The sequence below is a fragment of the Nestor notabilis genome, unplaced genomic scaffold (genome assembly GCF_000696875.1).
Source record: "Nestor notabilis isolate BGI_N333 unplaced genomic scaffold, ASM69687v1 scaffold1118, whole genome shotgun sequence".
Lineage (NCBI taxonomy): Eukaryota > Metazoa > Chordata > Aves > Psittaciformes > Psittacidae > Nestor > Nestor notabilis.
This window is the reverse complement of record NW_009938496.1, coordinates 1-19,552: the sequence shown is the minus strand read 5'-3', so window position 1 is coordinate 19,552 and position 19,552 is coordinate 1. Positions and strand designations below refer to the sequence as shown.

The window sequence follows — 19,552 nt, the reverse complement described above, 5'->3', positions numbered from 1 at the left end:
ATTCTGTAATTTTTCTGCTGAGTTAAAATACTTTGTCGAGTACTGATTTCTTGTTTCTCTGACGACAGTAGTACCTTTTGAAGAGCTCTCTAGTCTAATGCACATACCTCTAACCGTCTGCTTTATGCTGATCTTTTCTTGTCTTAATGCTAGTAGTTTTTGTAATTTTCGTAAACTGCATGAAGAGCCTTTTCATACTTCTTAGTTCCTGTGATAGTTCTTAAAAAACTAGGATCTGATCTTCTTGCCTGATTAAATCGAATAATGCAGTAATAACTACACAGCTACATTAAAATAGTAACATTTGTGTCTTTCTGCTTATTCTATTGGTACGCTTTATTCTAAGGGACAAAATACCTTTTTTTTCCTCTTAGTTTTTGGAAATGATTGCTCATTCTTAGAACTGGATAATACATTTAGATGAAAAATAAGCCTGATTGATTAACAAAATTTCCTGCATTTCTTAAATGTGGGGGAATGAAAGCACGTACCCCTCAAAATTCCCCCAAATCACCCTGAAAGTTAAAAGAGCTTTCTGTCTGAAGGTTATTTTACATTTCTTGTTTGTCTTTGCATGATAATGTAAATCTGACATAGCAATCTCTTCTGGAGGGTGCTGAACAACATATGGAGCTAGTAAGTGATATTTTATAACAGAAATAAGTCTGTCACAGGGACCCTCAGTAATAACTGGGGAGTGTAGAGAAATATACTATAAATGGATTTACTGTGTTCATTTGGAAAGAGCTGTTGCCCAGTCTTCCAAATAACAGCAGCAGTGAAATGAACCGTAATATTAACTTCATTGTGCCGTTGCTTATCAAAACTGATAAAATTCCGTTTTACGTAACAGTCTGATTCCAGTGCAAAACTGAAATCTGGTTAATTGGAAAGTTCCTCAGAGTTGAGATATGGAGAGGGGGAATCCAGGACTACATTTTCTTGATGGTTTTTGTTTGGTTGATTTGGATTTTCTATTGTTTATTTGGTTGGGGTTTTTTTGTTTTTAGGAGTAGGGTTTCTTGGAGTATATGGGCATCTGCATGTTGAAGTAGTGTTATTCTCTCTGAGTTTGCAGGAGTTGTTGTCTTACAAAGAGCGAGGTTATCTTACATTACAGGGAACTTAATTTTATTAATATTCCCCCCCACCCCTCATTTTATGTTGGCTTACACGTACTAGATTTATAGCAAGTGCAGAATTCGTGAAACTTAAAGGATGTACATTAGGATCTTTCCAGGCAAAACAGCTGTCTGGTCCAAATGTGTGTGTGCTTCCAGTGTAATAGATATGCCTGGGTTTATTGAATGTCTGACAAAGTAAAGGAAAGTTCTTGTTTTAATTACTTGTGTAGACCTATAGGAAAATAACTTGTGTGCAGCTTTATATATGGGAGAGGGACTGAAGGTTTTCCCTTTTTTCTCATGACTTCGAGATGCCTTGACAAGTGCAGATTTATAGAAACTCCTGAAGCCATTTTTAGATTCAAAGAGAGCAGGGAAGAGGGAAGATACCTGTTTCATACTTCCAACTGAAAGTATAAATATAATTTAAAAAGCCACTGTCCAAACAAGTAACTTGTAGAGCATTTAAACAAGTTAATGCTGAGCTCCTTTGATTCATCACAGCAGTCTATCTTCCATCTGAAGTTTCTGGTTTTGTGCCCTCTGTAATGGGGAGGGAACTGTTTCTGCAGCTCAGTTATTCAGAATTGTAAAGGCGTAGTTGTCCTAAATGTGTAGTTTAAAATAAAAAATACAGGTATTTTGCCTGATTCCAACACTTGTCAGCCTTTTTCATTTTCCTGTCTACTTTATTGTATGCAAGATACATCCCTCCTGGAGGTAGTGGGGCGAATGAAACTGAATTTATGTTGTGTAGGTTTTTTTATTTGCTTTCTGTTCTAAATTTTAGTATCAGATATTACATACACAGTGCTTTCTGTTTCATAAAGACTCATCAACTGCTTTCTCTCTTCCCACCTCTCTAGCTAAGACAGAATCCTTGAAAATCTTTTATCAGAAAGTGGTTATACTTTGCCTACTTCAGGTTCTGTGTCCTGCTCTCCTTCTGTCCCTTCCTCAGCAGGAGTGTCTTCACAGTAGTGATACTAATTTGGAAAAGCATAGTCATTGTAGCTGTTTGCCTTCATAGCTGGTTTTGGTGGTTGTTCTCTTTTATACAGGCAATTTTGAAACTGATCTAGTTGTTCTAATAGCAGTTATTGTGCATTCTTCTGTGCTTGATTATGGGAGAACTGTTAAGGGTTTTTGCTGGATATGAAGTGCAAATGACTGAGTTCATTAGCATTCCTTCTCTGAACAGTGTGTTCATTCTTTTTTTCTAAAGGAACTTAGTGACTTAGCCCGAGATCCTCCAGCTCCTGTTGGAGATGACAGTAAGTAACCTTAAGTTCTGTGTTTTGCTCTGCTAACTCAAAACATATCATGCATAGATAATAATGCGGAGTTTTTCTTTTGTAGTGTTTCATTGGCAAGCCACAATTATGGGACCTGTAAGTATTCTAATTCTTGTGATGTAATATTTAACTAGTAGTTCTCGTTCAGGAGGAAACTGGGGTTTTCTGTTTTGCTTTTAGTTCCAGAGGTATTCCGAACAGGTAATGAAGCGGGGGGGGCGGGGAATCAGACTGATGATAATTACTGCTGGAATGTTTTATGAGGACATTTCTTTCAGCTGAAATGATCTCTAAAGCAATGTGAGGCATTATCAATATCTAGAAACTTCGTTAGCATTTAAATTTTTCTAAAATTTGCATCTAGCATGAACTTTGTACTAGAGCTGGTCCTAGTATCAGGAATTAGTTGGGATGCCTTTGTATGGACCTTACAACAGAACGGGCAAGCCTTATTTAATCTGGTGTCGTGTACTGAGATCTCAGATGCTTTTAGGATTAGAAGGGGAAAAGTCACTGAAATGTGATGTTCCAGTTATGACTGGAGGAAAAAAGTCTCTTAAATGTTCAACAAGCATCTGAAACCTGAATGTGACTTTTTTCTTGTTAGAGTAAAGCAAGCAAATGTTTGCCTTGCTGAAACCATAATCTGCAAACACTTGACATCTGGAGTTCTCAAGGCTGGTTATCTGTATTTAGAAAACAAAACCTTCTGTAATTTGAGAATAGAAGTATTGAATGCCAGTAGACATGCAGACACAACATGATGCTTCTGGTGAGGCCACAAAGTAGGAATTAAATATTAGTGATGCTGAATTGCCCTGACTTAAATACAGTTACAAGTGTGTATTAGGAAATGACTATGGAAAATGTGCTTGTGAGAGGTTCACCTGACTCCATTCCAAAGTCCATGGTCCTCATTGATTGCAACTAGATGCTTCAAAAAGAGAAAGATGTTTACTGCCTATATTCATGCTTAAATAGCAAGGAATGTTCTGCACTATACTGAGTATGATTTTATGTTGCTGGTGTCTGTGTGGACATAGGGTATTAAACATCAGTTGATTTTAAATTGGCATTATTATTTTTAGCTTCTCCTTCTGGTTTAATAATGTACAGCTCCTTTTTATCCATATGCTTTTTGTGGTGTTAAAAGGTCTGTGTTCCTGTTTCAAGGTTGGGCAGTATCCTGACAGAAGTGTGGTATTAGTAGTTCTAGTGCTCCTGTGATGTTGCAGTCTTCTGGCCTTCCACCTCTACAGCGCAGGGTATTACACAGGCTGTGATTTTTCTTACATGTAGGAGAGCTTCCATTGGCTTAACACATTCTAAGAGGGGGTTCTGTAATTGCTAAAATGTATTTCTGGAAAATGCCCAGTAAAAGGGTTGCTTTCCAGTTCCTTAAGGCCTCACATAGTATTTATTGACCAAATACAAGAGGTTGCATCTTGATTATTAGGTTTTCAGCAGAAATGAGGTAGGCCATATGTGTTTTCAGGTTTGAGTACCTTGTCTTGTGTTGCAGAATTCCATTTTCTGGTATTTAACTAAGATGTAGTTATTTTCTTACATTGGTGAAATATTCTTGCAATTAATATGAAAATTCAGTTTGTGAGTAATTCAGAAGTGTAGTCTGTGTATCTCAAATTCATTTTCCCTAGTCCTGAATCCAGAATTAAAAGCATTATAGTCTTCAGGTTAAACAATGGAATTGTTGACTTTATTTCAGAAATTTAGTTGTAGTTTCAAGTAAAAGTTCTTACATACTCCTTTTTGTAACTAGTAACTCACAAAATTCCTATTTAGCCATTCCATTTATTCTCTGCTTATTTTCAACTTTTTTACTTCCACATGTTGCTTTTACTGCTTATAGTTAATGCCTGAATGAATTACCCCATAATTGTTTTCTTGGAGCAGGGAATAAATACTCAAACATACTTGATTACAGTGAATTTCTAAATGCAGAAAATGAGGAAGAATTTAATCTTGATTTATTTTTTTAATTGATGGTGCTGGTAGGGTAGCTTTTTCCTTAGGTTTCGGTTTTTGTTTTTTTGTTTTGCAAGAGACAGAGTTAGCTGTGTATTCATTCATAGGTTTTCTATGAGACTGAGCACTGCCTGAGCCAAGGACAGAACTTAGGAGGGAACAGGAGGCCTTTAGGGCTGTCCATGGCCGCTGAAAACTGGATGGCCGCAACACAGAGCTTGAGGTTTTTGAACTTGACAGGACCCCACTCTCTTAACATACTTCCCAGAGGCATTTGAATGCTAATCCCAAGTTGTCCCGAGTGAATTGTCAGAAGCTGTTTTCTGTGAAGAATTAGCTCAGAGAAGTCCATACGGAAAGTGACCTGTATGTGTTCTGTATTGTTTACCTTAGGAAGTAGTAATTGATTTTAATTGTCTGGGTGGATATGAGAGAGAGGTCAGGTTTTTAAACAGATTTTGTATCCTTTAATTTATTTGTAAATAACATCTTTAGTGATATTTAGTTGTAAAGATGGTAATAGGAGAATTATTTGTTTGCTTTGACAGAATGACAGTCCATATCAGGGTGGTGTATTCTTCTTGACAATTCACTTTCCTACAGACTACCCTTTCAAACCACCTAAGGTAAGTACTGCTTTTCTCATTTGTGAAGCTATCATTCTTTAAAGAACCAAGTACAGGACAGAAATTGTCACATCTGTGTTGTAATATTGTCAAGTTCTCACTTTTCATGCATTCCTGCAGTACATTTGATGGCTAGGTCCTTCTCTCTGGCTTCCACAAGAATGGGCATGTATTTTAGGAGCAAATTTGTATGTGTGAATTCTGAATGTCTTGGAATGGTGTTTGGTTTTATGTCTGTGTTTTTTCTTATTTGGTACAAAACTCATTAGCTTTATGTTACTATAATAGAATTACTGATGAAGGAACTGTCAAGTATTACCGTGTAGCTGTTTGGGTTGGTCTGTAGGAATGTGACGCTATGGATAGGGATGAACTTGCTGAGTGCCTAAAATCAGTGAAGATGGTATTTGTTAGAATTTGGCAGTAATTGTGAAATATACTTAGCTTTATCAAACACTAGCACTGTCTTCCAGTTTTCAGTCAATATGAAAGCACATGCTTGGAGTGACTGCAGTGTTTGAAGTTGTTTAGCTCTGTGGTAGTAGTGTTACTGTGGTTCAGACACTTCTGTTGAGTTGTCTTCATCATGATGCAGGCACCTGTGATTCAAACAGAGAAAGGGCAAGTATGAGGCTGTGTTTTAAATAGTGCCTGGTGATTTGAACTAGTGAGAGGTTGTGGCTTGGGTGCATTTCCATGAATTTGGTGCAGTTTAACTGCTTAATCCTTTTGTTTTAGAGTAAATTGAGTTGAACAATGACTAATGGCTTGACTAAGAAGAAAGGGGGATGTCATTGTCATCATAAACCAAAACACACTCTTCATTTTTTTCCTTTTTTTTTTTTTTTTTTTTTTTTTTGTGTTGCAGGTTGCATTCACAACAAGAATCTATCATCCAAATATTAACAGTAATGGCAGCATTTGTCTTGATATTCTAAGATCACAGTGGTCTCCTGCTTTAACTATTTCTAAAGGTAATTTTCATGAAGGAGAAATGTTTCCATCTTGCATTGAATATTGTGCTTTTAGCTTGGACAGGTTTGAGTTCTTGCCCATCTCTTGTTTTCCCTTACTTGTTCTAGACTGTTTTGCCAATTTGATAATGATGTCTTACAGTGTTTTTCATGGATATTTGGGGTTTTTTCTAACACCTTCTGCTACATGACTGTTTGAGGCCTTCTCTGGCCACTTCCTTGCTTCATTATTCTTAGCGGAGCTTACTAGCTTGGTCCCAGAGGAAATCTGTCAGTGTTTAGATTGAAAAAGGCTTGTGGTGGTGTATTTGAGCTAAGGCTGGGAAACTGTTTGCAGCTATCCATGTAGATGCACACTTGCGTATTAATTTAAAGTCATTTTAGTAATGAAATCTGCATATTTTTTGACCAGATGAGTGTAGAATTACATGCAGGGTTATATTGGCATATCTCTGTGGTAGATGAGTAAAAAATCTGTTACTGATGCGTGTTGCTTTCTGCCACTATGCACTGGTATTGTATTACATCATGAACTAAGCTTACTGATTCTACTTCAGGATAAATTGATGTGCTGCAATTGGAGCTTTGTAGCTTTCCTCATTTTACTATAGTAAATAACAGTTAATACTCAAATTTTCACTATGATCAAATTTTGGTTTGCCTCAAAGCCACTGGTTGCTGTGGCTTCAAAAGATCCATCAGAGTGCTCCTTTGTCTATAGAACTTGTAAATCCTCTCTTTCCAAGGAGTCAGTTTATGATTTGAATGTGGATTCCCTACATTTTAATGCTGTCATTATTGTTTTTCTTCCAAAGCTGCTGTGAGAGTAGAGGATAAAGTTGTCATATTTGCCTGCAACAGTGTTACTCCTTTACTTTACAATGTATGTGTAGTTTTATCAGTGCAGACCAGAGTATTGCTACCTTACATAAAACAGGGAAAGAATTCAGTCTGATTTGAAAATAAATAATAATTTAAAGAAGTTCTGGGTTTAGTGACTAAAACCATGGAATGTGCTGGTCATCAGAATACATAATAACATGCTTTTGTTGGCTGCTACATTGCATCATAGTGCAGTGGACAGCAGTGCTGTTCTCATGTGCTTAGTGATGGCTGTAAGTATTGGGAAATATGAAACAAATAGTTCTCATGAACTTTTAGTCATTCTGGGCTTTTTATTTAGAGTGGGTTACAAATTTTGGCCATGTATAAGGAATAGGCTTATTAGGTTCTGTCCTGTGCTGACGTTATGCTAATGCAGAGATCTGTGCTCCATGGTTTCTGAGATTGTTACTACTCCTGTTTTGCTCCTGAGAATTCAGTTCGTTCTTCTTTTTTTTTGTTTTCTTTTTTTTCTTCTTTTGTTACAGTTCTCTTATCCATTTGTTCACTGTTATGTGATCCAAATCCAGATGACCCACTAGTGCCAGAGATTGCACGTATCTATAAAACAGACAGAGACAAGTAAGTACAGAGGTACAGAGTTGTGTAAGACTGAAAGAGTGCATTGTCACACAGCAATTGTGTTGAGTGAGCCTTTTGTGAAAATCTGGGATGGAGAGAACTTGTGTGTTAAAAAAGTACCTATTCTTGGTAGTGCATAATTTAAAACCAACAGGGCTTAGTATCTTTGAAGTTGTGGGTTTTCTCACATCTGTGGCAGTATGTCAAAATATGCATTGCCCAGTTTTTTTTAATTACCATGCATAAATAAACTATAGTTTGATCTTGGTACTGAGGAAAAGATAGCTTTGTTATTTTGTTGCTTTCTTTTGGTAGCAGTTTGATGCCTCATTTTGGTGCTCCCCTTGGGTAAAGGCTTCATAACTTTTTTCATATATGTGTTAAAACAACTTTTTCTTTGTGTTTTTAACATTTCCCACAGATAGAATTATATGAAGTAGACTGTTTGGTTATTTTATATAAAATATTAATGCTGAATATACTTATCCAATTAGGTACAATAGGTTAGCAAGAGAGTGGACAGAGAAATACGCTATGCTGTAGGGTAAGACTATCTGCACATTATAGTGCATTTAACAAAATGGAAACTTGTCAGCACTTGGGTGCTGCATGCTCTAAGGCACTGGATTAACTAACAGATAATTGATGCACCAGTTACTGAATTTGGATATTTAACAGCTTGATCTGTGGTTAGTGTGAAATGTATTGGCTAGTCACTGTTTCTCACAGATACTGCTCTTGCATGGCCAAAAAGAGAAAAGAAAAAAAGGTAGTATGAAATATTTACCAAGTTTTGAGCCGGCTTATCAACCTGTTCTGATAAGTATTCGTCCAGAGTTTGTCAATGTCATTTAAAGTGATGCCCTGTAGCAAGACCTCTTGCATAGGCATGAGTGAATTTAGACAATCTAAACTTTTAATTTTCTATTCTTCAGCAGCGTGTCTTCCACATACAAACTAGGAAAACGTATGGGGATTATGTTCTGCTTGTATAGTTGAAAATTAACTTCTTACTGACAAGCATGGAGTTAAGTATAAACTAATTGTGAGCTCAATTCCTGTGGAAGTAGCATAGTTAAATATTTTTTTGATGTCCTTTTTAAAATTGTCTGAGCAATATACTCTTGTGGAAAGAGAATATTAAGTGTGAAGAAACGCATAGTGTTGTTACACTCTAAAATGAAAAATTTGACATTCTGTATCCAGTGACATTATTAACCAAGTAATCTTTACTTATGGCATGTGATACTCTGTAATCTTTATCTAAGGACAATATTTAAACAAAATGCTGTCCTTGCCTCGCCTGCCCCAGGTAGCCTCTATTCCTTCCCCTTCAGTAGTTTTTCACAACAGACTTCTAGCAGATGGGCTTGTCTTGAATTTAAAGTGTTTCATGTAAATCAGAGGATGTCCTAGTTAGTTCAGGGAGGGATTTTCCATTTTTTTCAGTTCCAAGTATATCTTAGTATAGAAAGAGGCTTCTCTTAGTGTGAAGGGAATGGGGAGATGGGTATAAAGTGATATGCAATCATGAACTGTTTAGGAAATTCATGCTGACGCTAATTCAGTTCCCGTTTTTGTTTGTGCAGGTACAACAGAATATCTCGGGAATGGACTCAGAAGTATGCCATGTGATGCTACCTTAAAGTCAGAATAACCTGCATTATAGCTGGAATAAACTTTAAATTACTGTTCCTTTTTTGATTTTCTTATCCGGCTGCTCCCCTATCAGACCTCATCTTTTTTATTTTTTTGTTTACCTCCTTCCATTCATGCACATGCTCATCTGAGAAGACTTTAGTTCTTCCAGCTTTGGACAATAACTGCTTTTAGAATCTGTAAAGTAGTTACACAAGAACAATTGCCCAAGATACAGAATTTTTTTTAATGGAGCATGTGTATTATGTGGCCAATGTCTTCATTCTAACTTGGTTATGAGATTAAAAACAAACATTCCTCACTGCTCTAACAGATACTGAAGATATCACCTGAAGGGGGGAGGGGAGATGGATGTTCATTTTTCTCCCATCAAAGAAGTAACATTGCTGTAGCAACATCCATCTTGTTCCAAACCTTCCAGTGTTAGAGAACTGAGGTTTTATTATATACTTTTGCTCATAACTGATGTGTCTGGAGAATTGGTACTGAATCTATAGCATCAGCAGAACAGAAAATGTGATGTATCTTATGCATGTCAATAAAGGAATGACCAGTTCTTGTTTTACAGAGAATGGAAATTGGAAGTCAAACATCCCTTGTATTCCAAAAATAGGGTCTAAGAACATTTTTGTAATTCATTTAAATTTTGTTAGGAGGCTTGGAGCTATTAGTTAATCTGTCTTCCAGAACACTGTTTAATATAAGCACTGAATAAATGATGCAAGTTGTCAATGGATGAGCGATCAACTAATAGCTCTACTAGTAATTGATTTATTTTCTTCAATAAAGTTGCATAAACCAATGAGTTAGCTGCCTGGATTAATCAATATGGGAAACAAAATCTTTTGTAAAAGCAAAGCTGGTTTTTGTATATACTGTTGGGATTTGCCTCATTGTTTAACATCAAATAATGATGTAAAGTTCAGTAGAGTAAATCTTTTGCCGTTTTCAGTTATAATGCTCAGTCTGTTGCAGGTTGACACATTGATCGGCCTGATGTATGCAGAATTAATAAGCTAACATAGTAGTGTAGCCTTAGTAGTGTGCTACACTTGGTGTTGGGAGCCCAGCGTTCAAGGATGGACTTGGGACCCAGCAGATCTGAAGTGGTGTATTGTGGAGATACTTCCTGATGCACCTGTGTTTGCTGACTGAGAACCTTTTTCTTCACCTTGTACACTTGACAGCTGAAAGATCTTAATGTGGGAGTAATGATGAGGCAAAAAAATATAAAATAAAGTACTGTTTTGATGTGGGAATTGTCATGAGGCTGTGTTGAAGTGACTTTACTATGTGGGATGTTCGTTACCATTGAAAAGGACTTGTTCAGCCATGCTGCCATTTACATTGATGACTATTTTAATGCAACAGACACTTTCTTCATGTCAGGTGACTAAACGTGAATAAAGACTCATTGCTATTGGATTTTTGTTCTACAAGAAACATTGTCTTGTGCCATTAGTTTATCTTTGCAGCAACAAGGGCATTATTAAACATCTGGCTCTCCTCTTTCCTGCCCTCTTCCTTCATATTTTTCTTTGTTTGGTTATTTTTTGTCTCCATTCTTAAGATCCATAGCTTCGTTTTCTCTAGTCCTGTACTATCACCTTATTGTGCATCTGTGACTTCGCACTGGCACCACTTTTGCACTGCTTATAGTTATGTACATTCTGATTCCTTGTCCCCACATGGATGTGGAAAGCTAGTAGATGTAAAATAAATGTTAAACCTTAATTTTTATAAAAATTTGAACATGTAGTTGGACATGGTTTGTTCTGGTTCTAAACTATGAAAGTGAACTTATTTTGAAGTCTAGTTGGCTTGAAATTTAGAAACCTGGGCTCTCTTTTAACGGTGCATGCCTCACTGAAATGACATTCTGAAATTTGTTGATGAAGTTGCAGTCCATGCAGTATTTCTGCTTTGCTAACCAAAGATTTTTGCTTACACCAGTAGCATTACAACTGAGGTAAAAGTTTATATTTCTAAGCTTGCAAACATGTTACTCTCTCCTGTTTGGCAGTTGTGTTCATTTGATGCTTTATTTGTCTTGGTGTCATAGCCACTGAAATCACTTATGTGAGATGTAAGGCACCAGGCTTTATAAAACTCAAGGGAGTGTGGATGAGGGAGGGTTAGGGAAGGATGAGATAGTAAAATGTTACATGGAAGTTGGAAATCTTGTTTTGACCACTGTGTTTTTCTCTTATGCATTCATAATGGTCCTTCTGTGATGATTTTCTGTAATTGGAAAGTATGTGTTTTGATGAAAGCATCATGGGTGAATTGTAGATGTGACATATGCATTGCCAGAGGTCATACTGAGACTTAAAATCACTGTGAAGTAGGAAATGGCAGGTGTTTGTCCTTGAAGTAGGCTCAGTAGTGTCTTCTGCAGGCTTCCTGTGGAAGTTGTATTTGGGTTTGCTTCTCAAGTAGAGGGGCAAGGGGAGGAGCTGGTTAACCATGAGCAAATAAGGAGATAACAAAAGAATATGAGCTTTTTCCAAAACAAAAAGCTTTATTAGTGATTACCTCAGTGAGTGACCTACCTACCAAAACTTCACATAGTCTAAGAAGTACATAGTGTATCTTGATTATTATGAAACGTATGGAGGGGGAAAAAAGACTTTGATGTTGAACTTCATGTGAAAAATGAAGGGTTTTGAAAACGTTGGAGTGAGTTGCCCTGACAAGCTCTGTTAAAAAGATTATTTCAGGATGATAAATGCAATAGTGGCTTCAGAATACAGGGGCCAGCTCCATCCTAAAAGTTGTGAATTGAACAAGATTTTTTTTTAGTAGCTTTTATTTGAGAGTATTTTAGGAGAACAAAGTGTCAAACCAAGGCACTTGGATTTAGCAAACACGTAACAAGGAAAGAAACTTGTACTTCAAGGCTGTTTCTGGGATAATTTTTTTAAAGATTTCTTGCTGTGTTTAAATGGGTTTTGAATTTGACAGCACAATTCCAGTCAACTTATTCAAATTTCACTTGAAAAACTTCTAGTGGTTTTAAGCACATTTTGGAGCCTTTTTAAGATGCAGGAAACAAACTTGATCTGTAGTGTTGCTTAGGCGTTTTTGGGTTGGTGTTTTTTTTTTCTCGTGAATGCTGCACACAGCATCTTCTGTGTTGGTTAAAAAAATTAGTATAAACACATCTTTGTGTAAAAACATCCTACTCAGTTGCACTGTGCCTGTTTTTTATGTAAAGATTATAGATGCTGACTCTCTGAAGTCTGGCTTTACGCAGACCACAACAGTAAGGTCTGATTACTGTGGAGGCATGGAACTAGTCTGGCAAATGATTAAAAGAGAACTAGTTAGAGGTGTGCAGACATACTATACTGGCTCTGTTAGATTTGATAATTGCTTATGCAAAAAGGAATTTGCATTAACAGATAACTTAATGGTTTAAACATTCACAGCCAGAAACGCTCTGAGTAAGTTTTTATAAAATAAAGCTTTTTTTTTGTAAGATATTTATATTTTATTCTTTTCTGCAACCTCTGCTTAATTGTTTTATTTTATTTCAAATCCTTCACTATTACAAAAAGATAGTGTTTTACAGCATAGCCATCTGAAGCAGATACCATAGATCCATCAGATACGGCTAGTGATTCAGAGGAAATCTTCGGTCTGCAAGTCCCTAATAAAATTTAAAGCATACTTGAAGTTAGAATTCGGCTGAAGATTTCTTGCTGTGTTTATAGTTGTCAGAAATCAAAATGCAGCTTCTTTCCCTGGTTTGTGTTTAATGCAATAGAAGTAGGCTAAGACAACAGTCTCCATTAGAGTTAAACAAATAAGCAACAATGGAATAAGATAAATAATCCATGGTCAGTAAAGGGTGTTAAGGTATAAAGGTTATTTCTCTAAAATAGACTCTACTAATGACTTCAAGCCTGAAAACCAAAAACCTGCCACTCATAGGAATAATTTGCTTTATGCTGTTCAGTTTTTGGTGTCACTGAATTGACGCTATTTTGCCCCCCTGCCTTCCACATAAGTGTAGGCATAAATTGGAGAACTTTGGATTTGAATCTCTATAGGCAGTTGTTGTGTAAATACATAAAAGTGGTTGGAATGATGGCTGAAATACTACATGTTGGCAACAGTGCAGGACCAATGCAGAGAAAGCATGGTAACGTAGGACGCAAAACTAGGTAATTGTGTAGAAGAGAGGGAAGGCGCAAAAGGTAAAGAGCGGCTGCTCCTGTTACTGTGAAGTGAAAATGCACTACTGTCAATTCATGCAGTCTATAGGGTAAAACCAACTGGCTTCAAAATAATCTGGAACAAGGCATCTGATAAATTGGAATTTTAGGTGTCCAGGTTAGCCTGTCAAAGAACAGCAGTTCAGATGTAGCCTCAGGATACAGACAAATGTGCTTTTGTGGGTGCCTATGGAACAGTTCATGGGTTGATGGTTTTGATTGTCAAGCCAGTGCCCGTAAATTGTGACTTGCCATTCTCCTTTGTAAATGCCACATTAACTCTGGTCTTTTATGTCGTTTAGAAGCAAGCACTTGGTACTCTGCAGGGGTAGTTCAAAGATGCCAGCTATTTTTGTACTGCAGTGAGGTGACACATGGTTTGTTTAATATGCATTGGTTGTGGAGGGAAAGAGTTTAGCTTCTAGGTGAGCAGCAGTAACTGCAGTGATGGGTGCCAGAAATGAAACAGTGAATTTGATAGGACAGTTCTGTGTAAAGTAATACTTGAAAAATTTTCAAGGATGTTTGGTAAACATTCCTACTTGCTCAAAATAGCTTGCCTTTTTTTAGGTCTGCCCATTGGGAATGCTGGTGAGAATTCTGTACCTTTTTCAAACAGTGAAGGGTTTTAGTTTGTGAGGGGAGGAAGCTTCATCAGGATACATACAGTGTTGATCAGAAGTGTTGTTTCTCAGCACCTTTTAACTGATCTTTGGTCTGGGGTTATACCTGATTGAATGTGGGAGAGTAGGCTACTCTCCTTAAATGACTGCTGTTGAGATCGAAACTCTGTACTTACGAATCTTAGGCTTTGCAAATCATCTAGGTAATTCTGGCTTTCGTCTCAACTTTATTCATCTTTGTATTAACCGTACATTGTCCCTTTGCCTCCATGTCTGTCTCTGTGAGAAGTTCCTTGAAGTCTTGCGCATCTAAAGCATATCTGTCTGGTCTAATTAACATGTGCCTTGGCAAACTTAGAAGTACAAACTGTACCTTTTGTTTGTCTGTGTGTTTTGTTCAGCTTCTGTATTACCTGTGTGCTTCCATTCCACCCTTCAGTTCTTCTCCTTACTGTGCAGGAGAAGAAAATGTTAAGAAAAAGTTCATTAAAAAGTTTCAGGAGATTTCTATTGGAACCCACAGTGCTGACCTCTGAAAGGTTTGGAATTGAAAAGCCAGAAGACAAAGCATATCGAAATAGATTAGCCAGATCAATTAAAATAGGGGTGTGTGAGAGATGTGATGTATGGAGAAAGGCTTTCTTGCTTCAGTGGTGCTATAACGAGTAGAAAATCTTGCTGCAGAAGCTTAAGGCAGTGTGCCATTGGTGTGTATGAAGCCACTGTGTGATTTTGCAACTCTCCTGTTACGTGTAGTAGAAATAAATACAAGCCCTCAGAAAGAGAATGAATGTGGCTTTGCAATAAGCTTAGTTTGCAAACTATTACGGTATTTTTTAATATAGTAGTAACACTATAAAATCTTCAAGATAGAATAATTCTATATAGTTGGGGTGCTTAAATACAGTTAGCTTTGCATAAATAATGAAGGGGATACACTTAGAGGATCTTGGTAACTAGTAGTGCTATAAAAAGCAGGACAGTTCCTGATTGTCTGCAGAGGGAAGCTAACTGAAACATGTAAGTGTCCTTCGATCCCAATTTTTGTAGTATAAATACCCTTTGGTTTGGGAATTCACTGTTTGCTTGGGAATGAGTTCTGAGTTCAGTGACAAGCTGCCATGGGACAACTGCGGATAGAGAGTTTAGCCAGTGTAAGAGGTAGAACTTTGTGTAAATGAATCGTAACCCCCTGTGTTTCTATGGTTGACTGTACTAACTTGTTCTTACTGTTTTGACAGTTTGAGTTGTATTTCATGAGGATACCTCTATAATGATTTATGTTTCCTGAGAATCCATTCCATATTCATTGAAAGCTGCACTTCCAAGGTATCATCACAGAAGCACAAGCAATTGAATTAGAGCAGAGGTAGGTAGGAGACTGTTAGTTAATTTAGCTAGGCTTTTTTCCACTCCAACTTTATATATGCTGCACTTCACACTCAGAATTGCTGTTTCAGTGCAAAAGATGGGAATTTTCATAGGCTTAACTTCTTATTTATAAAGTGGGAAAGAAGTAAAAATGCATTTTGTTTGGATTAACCATAAATGTTGTGAGGAAACGGAAGCTTTAAGAAAATGCAGTTAACCCAGAGGTTATATCTTTGCATATAATATTCTTTCTGATACTGGTATGACTGATGTAGAAAAATATTCCAACTTCTCAGAAGGAAAACATGAAAAGGCAGGCTTTGTGGAAAGGCATTGACTGGTTACTTTGAAAATTCTGGATGCAAAACTGCTTCCTAAAACGAGCTTTCTTTCTTTGTTTTTCCTTAACGTGGCTAATGTAGCATCTTACTGGCCACACATGCATTATGCTGTGCTTTACAGGAAAAAAAGGAAGATTAAAAGAGAAGTTGCTGTTTGCTGCTTAACTAAAGCTAGAACATACCTGGTTCACAGGGCAGGAGAACCAATACAGAAATAGGTTGTAGTTGACCAGTCAGCCCTCCTGACCTCGTTTTCCTTCACACAGCCACCCTGCAATGTTTGTCTCCACCCCTTAGAGACCAGCTCTTCTTTTTGCCTGTTTCATACACATACACACCTACCCTGCTAGATAGGGCTTCTTTTCGCTGCCTTCCCTGGTCTGGTGGGGAATCTCTTTCATGTAAGTTAGCTAGGCAGTGCCTGGGGACTCCTGAGTGCTTCTAAATTATGACCCAGTGGTTTATGCTATTGCTAGGGCAAGTAATGCCTCTTGAGATGCAAAGCATGAAGAAAGCTGGAAGGGGTAACTTAGCGAATAATCTTTTTACTCTATTAATTACTGTAGTGATTCTTGTTGGGAGGAGAGCTTGTAAAAATACTGGGGTCAAAAATGGGTTAAGAAACTAAGTTTTTAGGTTAGATGAGTCTAGGTGAAACAACTGGTATGTGTTAGGAATGTAGAGTGCAGAGACACAGTGACAAAGTGTGAAGGGGAAGAGCTCACTGTTGTCAGTCTCTGAATTTTTAAGGGCAAGTTACCATGTAGCATATGCTGACACATCATGAATAATTTAGGGTGTGGACAGGGGAGAGGGCAGGCAGCTGTATCTTCTGAGCCAGCTGCAGCTAACTGATAAGCTCTTATAGAAGAGTTGCACTAGGAGGAAGTAGCAGTAATCATAGTTTGTGGTTACAAGATTATGGGTCATTGCCGGGAAGCTGGAAGGATAAACAGTGGATCAGCATCTTTGGTACTGAGAGAATACAACAAAGAGAAGAGGTCTTGAAAACTCTCCAAGTTCAGATTGCCACCAAAATATTCACTGAGCAATGAGTGACTTTCCAGTCATGCAGTGGCTTTCTTGTGTCGGTGTTAAGCTGTCCACGGTGAGCTGTCAAAGCTGGAGACAGCAGAAGGAAGCTTAATTGTATCCTTCTGCCCTCCAACTAAACATTCATGGCTGCCACGAAGCATGGAGGATTCCAAGGTGAATATTGAGGGGGAAAAAAAATGTTTTTTGTCAACTTGCTAGGCATATTGAACTACTTCATTAAATCACCCAATCATTTTTTAATCAGTTTTAAGTCTCTTTCTGGTGTGATTGAAACTCCTTAGCGTATGGTTCCAGGTGTTTAAAACTGTATTTGTCAATATGACCACTGCTGATAAACTATATTAAAAAAATGCTGAGAGAATCAACATAATAGAACCTTTATTGACAGATAGGTTTTCAAGATGATTCTGCATCTTAAACCTTGTAAGTGCTTAATAACCTTTTGGAGTCATGACAGCTTCCTGTGGTGAAGAAGCCCTTTTAACAGAGCGCCATACTTCTGGAAATGACTGTTTGCTGAATGCTGTTTATTTTGCTAGTATGTAAAAAGTGCCAAAAACTTAGGTGGCTGATCACTTTTTAACTCAAAACTTCTTAAATACCTTCAGAATATTGTGGCACTTTTGTGAAGCATTCTATAGACATGTATGCTGAATATTTATATGCAAAGGGTTAATCGAAGTTACAGTGTAGGCTTCCTCCTTTCAGTAGACCTGTACCAGTTCAGGCTACCTGAAGATCTTTGTGCTTACTGAAACAATCTTGGAGGATCCCAGGCAGTGGGAGCAGTGAGCTCTTGTGTCTTTTAGACTGTTTCTTAGAGGTTGCCATTGCGTTTCTCCTTCTCTGTAGTCCTAGTGGGTAGAAAACAGAGCTCTTCTATGGAACTGAGACACTGGTAGCAGCTATCAAAGGTATAGGCAATAATTGGAGCACCATTTTATTTGGATCCACTGGACTGAGAATTTAGGTGTAAACAAAGTGAGTGTGAGTAGTATCTTAATGTAGCTAGACCCTGAAGAGGGTGGGGCCCTTCTTTCATGGAGGACTGAGCTGAGGAGACAAGGTTCTTCTCAGATTCGTAAGGCTCCTCATGTTTTTAGCCATAAACTTCCTGCCTGCCTTCCCTTCTTCCAGTGCAAGTATCAAAATACTAAAATTCTGACTAGGCCCAAAACAGGAAATTTGTAGTCTAGCAGTACAAGAGTATGACAGGACACAAGGAAATGGGATGAAGCTACTTCAGGGGAAGTTCAGATTGGGCATTAGGAAAAGGTTCTTCATCAAGAGGGTGGTTGGTCACTGGAACAGGCTCCTCAGGGAAGTGGTCACGGCACCAAGCTTGTCAGAGTTGAAGGAGCATCTGGACAATGCTCTTAGTCATATGGTTTAGTTTTAGTTAGCCTTGTGAGGAGCAGGGAGTTGGACTTGATGATCCTTATGGGTCCCTGACCTTGAGATATTCTATGATCCTTCTAGAACTTACTCTCTTTGTTTGCTGCAACACTCTTTCCTTTCTGTTACAATGAGAACTGAACACATAATAGTTTTGTTTTTTACATATGGGTATATATGTATAAAGTAGTATTTTTAGTGCTGTTCATGTACTAAGTCATTTTGGAAAAAAATACATAGTAGAGCCCATATTAAAGTATGTCTGCTTGATGAACGTGCATGAGTCAGTTTCTGTAACTGTTACTCCTGCGACCTTTGTACCAGAGCAGTGAGCAATGTGGCATGTAGCATCCTGGAGTGTGTGAGGACATAGTACCTATTACTCAGGGGGTTATTCAGACAAGCAAAGATTTTTTTTCATATGTAGGAAAGTTCTTGGCTTATGCTGTTGCATAAGTGGGGCTTCAGTTGATGCATTGGGGACTTAATTGATTAAGAATTCTGGCAATTCGTGTAGGAGCTGAAATAATCATTAATCTCTCAGGAGAGGAAAAAAGCGTCTCCTGAGTACCCCCAGTTTTCAGTAAAGTCATTGTGAATATTCCCTGATGCTCGCATTAGGGTCACTTTTGCAGAAATGACTGCACGCCTTTGTCCTAGTGCTGGAGCCAGGTTACCCCCACTAAAGGTCTGAGAAAAAGAGATCCAGACCTGCCCCAGTGGTTTCTCTGGGGTTATTGAGCTAGAAAAAGACATGCAGCTCCCAGCTATTTTGGCAACTCCAACTCCATTTAAGTTTACTCATTCAATTTATCAGCTATAAATCTTTGGTGACATTCTCATAATACCTGTGTGGAAAACAGTCATTAAAACAGTAGGCTGGATGTGTTTCATATTTAGCGTAATCTGCTTGGTATGTCCTGCACTCAGCTGGCAAATCCCCAAGAGAAGTACACAGGCTCAGTAAAGTCTCTTGAACTTCTGTCATGGGAGAAACAGTTTGTTACCTATGATACCCGTCTTTTGAGGGATTTAATTTGGGGTCTTTAGGGACAAGTCATACATTGCATTGTGGCCACAGATGACTGTCTAGTTTTGGACCTTTAAGAAAGGCTAAACAAGGTGTTTCATAATGTCTCTGTATGTACTACTGATTTCCTATAAGTGCCAGAGAATCAGTTTTGATTCTAGATATGTTTTAAGTAAGTTTTAATGAGAGTTCACAGGGAGCTTGGACAGCACTATACATGGTTTTAAGACAGTGACTTTGTTACTCATGAGAGAGGGTAAATGACAATGTTCAGTGTTATATGCTCTTACAAATAGGCTAGGATTGTTTCAAAATTGTTTATAAATTGAAGAGAGTAAAAGCTATGGGAATTTCACCTTCTGAAGAACTTGTCTTAGAAATAAAAATA

At 37.7% G+C, this 19,552-nt stretch overlaps 1 protein-coding gene across 2 annotated transcripts; it reads left to right on the top strand.

Annotated features, from left to right (window-relative positions):
• Positions 1-2,461: 2,461 nt before the first annotated feature.
• Positions 2,462-10,874, top strand: LOC104409450 (ubiquitin-conjugating enzyme E2 D3). 2 transcript variants are annotated; one of them, XM_010019321.1, is made up of 6 exons: positions 2,462-2,515; positions 4,954-5,031; positions 5,900-6,005; positions 7,376-7,469; positions 7,964-8,013; positions 9,059-10,874. In XM_010019321.1, the coding sequence occupies exons 1-5, from the start codon at positions 2,462-2,464 to the stop codon at positions 8,010-8,012; spliced, it is 381 nt and encodes a 126-aa protein (XP_010017623.1). In that variant the 3' UTR covers position 8,013; positions 9,059-10,874. The 2 variants fall into 2 exon arrangements, with proteins under 2 accessions (XP_010017623.1, XP_010017624.1); XM_010019322.1 differs by lacking the exon at positions 7,964-8,013.
• Positions 10,875-19,552: the final 8,678 nt, after the last annotated feature.

Coding starts and splice junctions, on each gene's coding strand:
- LOC104409450 (XM_010019321.1), top strand. CDS start 2,462: ATGCGGAGTTTTTCTTTTGTAGTGTTTCATTGGCAAGCCACAATTATG. Junction 5,032..5,899: donor ACCCTTTCAAACCACCTAAG/GTAAGTACTGCT, acceptor TTTGTGTTGCAG/GTTGCATTCACAACAAGAAT. Junction 7,470..7,963: donor TATAAAACAGACAGAGACAA/GTAAGTACAGAG, acceptor TTATCCAATTAG/GTACAATAGGTTAGCAAGAG.